The sequence below is a fragment of the Garra rufa genome, chromosome 20 (genome assembly GCF_049309525.1).
Source record: "Garra rufa chromosome 20, GarRuf1.0, whole genome shotgun sequence".
Classification (NCBI taxonomy): domain Eukaryota; kingdom Metazoa; phylum Chordata; class Actinopteri; order Cypriniformes; family Cyprinidae; genus Garra; species Garra rufa.
In genome coordinates, this window is record NC_133380.1 from 15,303,766 (window position 1) to 15,310,077 (window position 6,312).

Consider the following 6,312-nt stretch of genomic DNA (forward strand, 5'->3'; position numbering starts at 1 on the left):
GCGGAAATCTGACTATAACATGAATTTAATCACATTGGATTATATTAATTCTCTTGCAGCACGAGTTGGCCCCACTGTACCAAGACAGGAGAGACCAGCTCGGGAGGGGGCACGTGTGGCATCCATAGAGACGGGATTGGCGGCTGCCGCAGCTAAATTGTCTCATCAGGTTAAAGTTTACGTTCTTTCTTCAGTGCAACTCGAATATTTACATGTCAACTGAAAAACAATAACTGATATTTGCCATTTGACATCTAATCTGTCAGAACTAAGTCATTATAAGATTGTCTGCACTTACTATGATTGTACTCAAGACTTTATTATTATAGACAAAAAGCCCATTTCTGTTAATTTCTACTTTCAAATGAAGTAAATACTAGGGCTGCACAAAAAACTAAATCTCAAATATGGCTTAGTGTGATTACCAAATCACAAAGGCTGTGAATTATTTAAATAAATACATATGGTGCATGTTTTAGAGTGAAAGGCTGCACTGTGTCTATTTCCACTTGGAGCAGCTCAGTTCAAACTTCCGGCTGCACCACACAAACTTCATTTCTGCATCTGCTCTGAGTTTGGGTTGCTTATAACATGCGGTTTTCCACCAAAATAAAAGCTTGGATTAACATTTGAAAATGAAGAAATTAAGACAGCTTGCATTAGTATTGTAATGTCACAGTTGTACTTGGTCAATATGACCAAAAATCAAGATATGAGTAATTTTATTTAATATATATGACAAAAATTTGAATTAAAAATTTGTCACAAGTGTTAATATCACAAAAACTAACACTAGCCTAAATTTAAAAAACAAAACAAAAAAAACCTCAAGCTTACTGAAGAAAAGTCAGTGATTAAATAAGAATAAGAAACCAATTACAAGTAGTAGAACAAAAAAAGAAAAGCTACATACATTGTATAAAGTAATCAAATATTTAAAAAAACACTGCATATTCTACACTGTGTACATTAAATATATATTTCTTCTTATTAAAGTTATAAAAAAGTGATTTAGTCAAGACCAGTGAGAGATTTTCCCTTTTTTCTTGTTTCATTTACATGAACGACAAACAGCAGGAATGTTAGACTGCTGTCACTTTAAGAGCTGCCCAAATCTAATATTCTGTTACACATGTTTTCTTTTTCAGCTGTTTGCTTTCACTTAAGACCTAAATTATTGTGTTTACAAGGACACTTGCAAAGACAGGCATTTTGACACATACAAGTGTTTGTATTTAACCGTTCAAGGCCTATAAAGCAGCAAAAGTAACTCTGTTCAATACTCCTATGCTCCATCTTCACAGTCGCACATCTAGTGAAATGAGTTCTCTTTCACTGCTGACTGCATTTCAACAGTTTTTGCTTGTTGTTTTAAAAACAAGCATTAGGTTAAGATTCCGTGACCACATAGCATAGCAATGTCATGAGCGTGTAATCGCGATAGAGACGATAGTCCAATTTTTTTAAATAGTTTTTTTATATATTGCGTTGAAATATTACATAAAAAATTATTTTGTATTTTAAGTATTTTAGTTAATAATAATAATCAGAATAATATAATTGTTATTTTCAATATTATTTAGTAAGTTTGGTCTAATTCTGCAGACTTACAAGCAAGCGCAACAGACCTAATGCAGTTAAAACTGCAATCTCAATTTCTACCAGAGAAATAGCAGTTAAATTCTATCCTAATTATAAAGCCCTAGTAAATACTGTGTAAAGCAATGAATTTAACTACAGTTTTGTAGACGTTGCATTTGCAATCATTAGATTGCACCATGCCATTCATTCACAGTGGGGTCCAAATGCCTGAGGCCACATGAACATTTTATCCTGGACAAACAGTTGTATGACTTGGAAAGATTAGATTAGGATTTTGATGTAAAATGAAGAAGATCCTGCACTATTTAAGGTCACAACCTGGTGGCATTGACCACATGAACTCCTTTGTGTCTTGAAGCACAAGATGCTTCTTGGATCATTTTCAAATCATGCTGCAGAACATGATCATCAGGTTTTACACAAGCTTGTGGAGTTCATGCAGCTCAAGTGTCATTAAAGCAAAAGAGACGAATGCCAAGAAATTCTGAATCCTTTCTAATAGCTTCCATTATTATAGAACCATCTGTAAGACTGATTTTAGCCAAATGGCCCTGCTAACTAGTTCTTGCTACAGGAGGAGCAGAAGATCAAGAAGAAGAAAAAGAGTACCAAAAAGAAGCCCATGGCTGTAGAGGAGCCTCTGAAACTCTCTCAGGACAGCAGCTCTCCAGAACCAACCCCGGACTCGGAGACCAACCTGGGCGACCATGAGTACAGCACTGGAACGAGCAAGACCGCCGGCAGCTTGCAACCCATGGCCCCCGGAGTCTTCCTCAGCCAGAGACGGCCTTCATCATCATCGTCATCTCAGAACACCTCATCTGTCCTGCCAGCAAAAGTCGAACGTGGGAACTCGACGGACGCCAAAGGTGATTTTGGGTGATGAGTATTAATTCATGTTCGAAGGTTTGTTTATGTTGCACTGGCCAATACGAGAGTTGCAATTTCTAGATCTTTAATAACTTATTGACACAGCTGTGGCTTAATAATGTATCGCCTTGATCATAGAGTTGCCATGTTGTTGTTGCATATGCTAACCATTTCGCTTCGTCTCGCCCACAGCCAAGCGGCTAAAGAAAGGAATGGCAACGGCCAAACAAAGACTTGGAAAAATCTTAAAGATTCATCGTAACGGCAAACTCCTGCTGTAACGTGGACAATGGGCGACTCAGACTTTCTCCTGATGTTTATGGACCCGTAGACTGATCCCTCCCTCCCTCGATGAGCCGGGATGAGAGCGCAAGGACTGAAACGGACGGGGACGCGAACAGGATCCCACAAGTTTTCAATTTCTAAGAAGAACATAGCTCAGATAGGTTTTTGCCTCTTCTTTTACTTTATAACTTTCAGATATTAAAAATGTACAGAATACCTGCTATTAATATTTTGTAAGAAGAATTTGTCTTGTTTTACTACGGCTATCAGTTTATCAGGGGTTGCTAATATATTATAAGATAAAGTACATAGCAGTCATTCCAAGATTAAGAAAGTATCCCTTGCATGTATTCCAGTTGCATGCATTGTTTAGAGGGGGGGAAAGGGTCGGTGGAAGGTTGCGGACAAGAAATTCATTACTGCTTTTTGGATGTGGCTTATCATTATCTTTTTGTTTCTTTTTTAACAAGTATTAAAAACATAACTGGCGGGTGATTTTAAAATCCCCCATTTGGAATTTACTTTCCTCACTCCTTAAGCAAAAAAGCATTTTTATACCTACACGGGACAACTGAAAAGTACTTTTCTGTTTGCTAAGCACTATCACAGATAATATTTATTGACCTAATATAATTGTACATGTCATAGGTAGTTTAAAGCCAAAAGGCACTTACAAAACTTCAGTGAAGCACAAATATGAACTCATATTTTTAGTAATCTATATCATAACTGCTATTATAAAACAACAGCTTTTTTAATTCATTTTCTTTTTCTACAAATATAGGAAAAATTTATGTTTTTGTGGGGAAAAAACTGTCCGTGTATATCACGCATATCGATAACAAAGCATATTTTCACTAAATTACATAGTCGAAATATCTTAGTTTCCCCCGTTGGTCTAGCAAATCAGTGTATCACAGGAAGATGTCATACTAAACTTGTTATTTATATTTTTTTTTTTGTTGTTTTTAAACATTGATACTACAATCAGTTTTATGTCATACTGTTTTGACAATGTAGCTCTTATTACGGTTCTGTTTTACGTTCGCCAAAACAACGAAACACTACATGAATGGGATCTCTAGCACTGATGATAAGCCTCATCCATGACATTTCACTACATGGGGATACTTTCTCTCTTCTGTTTGTTTCACAGGCAGCACCAATTACCCTAGAATGAAATATGCATTTATATTGCTTCACAGTACAGTATGTAGAATGTAGCCTGTATATAGCTTTTTAAATGACTACTTTTTGTATCCTTTTTTCCTTAATACTTCATTATACATTTTTACTAGTTTTTGCTAATTACAGACAAAAATATATATAAAGATATAGAAATAGTCATTACCTTTGAAATTTTTTGTTAGATTTTCACAATAGCTGAACTTTTTTTAACCATTGTTTTGTTTTCATTTCATTCTGTTACATTAGACAAAAGGTGTTGCCTGGAGAACAAAATAAACAGTGTAACATTTATTCTCATATGGCCTTACATGCAGAAAACCATGTGTATTATGATTCATTTATGACGGGGGAAAAGAAAAAAAAAGAAAAAAAAATCAACAACGTTTCTACGACCAGCCTGACATTTGAGCTAAAATACCCCTGATGGATTTTAAAGTTATTTTACTAGCACCTTGTGAAGTGTTTTCTGTGTCAGTGATGTAATTTATTAATGTTTGTAGCCTTTTATACTTGTATAATTCTTAAGAGGTTTTGTTTTAAATATTTTATCAGTCTGTGAGCCCCTTAGGACACTTCTATCATTAACATTGGGCAATAGTTCCTTTTTGTTTTCGTCTTTATTGTTTTCATCAAATCAAGTGCAACTGCGCATCAATACGAAATGTTACACCATTATTATTATTAAGCAGCTATTTTAAAGATCCATACCATCATGCCATGAGTTTTATTTTGGTAATAGAGTATGTACATTCTTAACCAGGTTTACTGTGCTCATAAATTGCAGTGTTTTAGTTACCAATGTAAATCTTGTATCCACCTTTCCGAATCGAGAAACACTCAGAATCTTTGTCAATGGAACTATTTCAGGTTTTTATTTGTACAAAATGTGTGTTGCTTTGTTGTGGTTTATTTTTATATGTTCAAACAATTAAATGCATCCACTGTTTCATGGCAGTGAATGATACTTTTGTAGTAGTGCACTCTGTTTTTCTGACTCACAAATTTGTGTTTTGTATTAACCTGTATCTATATCATGTGTTTCCACAAATCTATTGTCCCATGCATAATTTGTGTTCGCTTGTTATGTATTTAAGTCTGTTTTCGTGCCATAACGGCACACAAAAGTCAGTTTTGGTAACATGTTCTTCCACCATTCATATGGAATGGCAGGACTACACACGTTCTCTGGAACATGCTGTGGTAATTACTTTTAAATGGGCTCATGCTACTGTACCATTCAGGTCTGATGCCCTGGAGAAACTCTTGACTCACACACAATTCCCCCATTTAGAACCACATTGTCCGCTGGGAGCCAAGCTGCACTTTTTGCTCTTGTTCATTAATACACAGCTAAAGCCAAAACACCGGCGAGTCCAGCCGTTGACTCCGGCCAAATCATTAACATAAACCAAGCCAAGGTCAACACTGTTAATACTCCATTCGTGTTGCCATTGTATAGTTCAAATATACTCGGAAACACAGTGCATATGTATAAGAGGACGTGTGTAGAATAATATTGTTCTCCTGATATGTGTAAATTATCTTTCTGTGTTTGTCTTTATTTCCTAGTGGCTTCCAGTTGTTCTCGTTTTTGAACATCTTAGCTCTCATCTTGCCTTGCTTTACCAGGATTGGAGGTGAACATACAGCGAGCCACCAGGTGGAGATAGACGTCCCAGAAAATACTGTTGCTTCTCTGCGGAAAGTGTTGTCAGGTACATCTGCTGGATTTATGACGTCAGTTAGGATTTTTACAGATTAAAATAAATGTAATTTCTGTGAGTTATGCTCTAGAGTCTACAGTACGATAACTGCTGTATAAACAAAAGGCAGGTTTGTCATTGAAGGTTTTTTTTGGAGTTCATTTGGAGAGGACACATGTCCAGAAAAATGTTATAAAAAACAATCGCCCATAAGCAAACAATTACTGTAAAAATGTGGCCTCAACCAATTTCACATTTTTTATGTTTACTTTTTCCTTTATTTCTTCCCTTTGGTCTTTGACGTTGCACACGATCCCACATAAATCTTAACGGCATGACATACATTTCAAATAATTTGGGATAAAACCATATTTGAGTAGGTATTTGTTATTGTTGGAGAACGTGGCAGGCTTCCCGCACTCAACATGAAAATGCCGATTTTGTCATCTACATCTGCCACGTATCACACGCGGCGCAGAAAACGCCACAGCTCATTGCCTCACGGTAAACTAAACCCCCCAGCGAAGTAGCACCCATGTTCCCCCTAAGTACTTTGTAGCGTATTAACGATGTTTATCTCGGAGAGGAATTGCAGAAGACGCCGTATATCAGGCCTAACTTGTTCCTGCCACCAGTTTGTTTGTCTGTGCACAGCAGTGTTTAG

The 6,312-nt window shown here is 36.3% G+C and overlaps 1 protein-coding gene across 2 annotated transcripts in view; it reads left to right on the plus strand.

Annotated features, from left to right (window-relative positions):
• Nucleotides 1-4,909, plus strand: part of phf2 (PHD finger protein 2) — a 31,083-nt gene extending 26,174 nt beyond the window's left edge. For both annotated transcript variants that reach the window (XM_073825606.1, XM_073825605.1), the window contains exons 20-22: nt 60-169; nt 2,177-2,471; nt 2,665-4,909. In XM_073825606.1, coding sequence (XP_073681707.1) covers nt 60-169; nt 2,177-2,471; nt 2,665-2,753 — 494 coding nt within the window. In that variant the 3' untranslated portion in view covers nt 2,754-4,909. The remainder of the gene's footprint in view (nt 1-59; nt 170-2,176; nt 2,472-2,664) is intronic.
• The last annotated feature ends 1,403 nt before the right edge of the window (nt 4,910-6,312 follow it).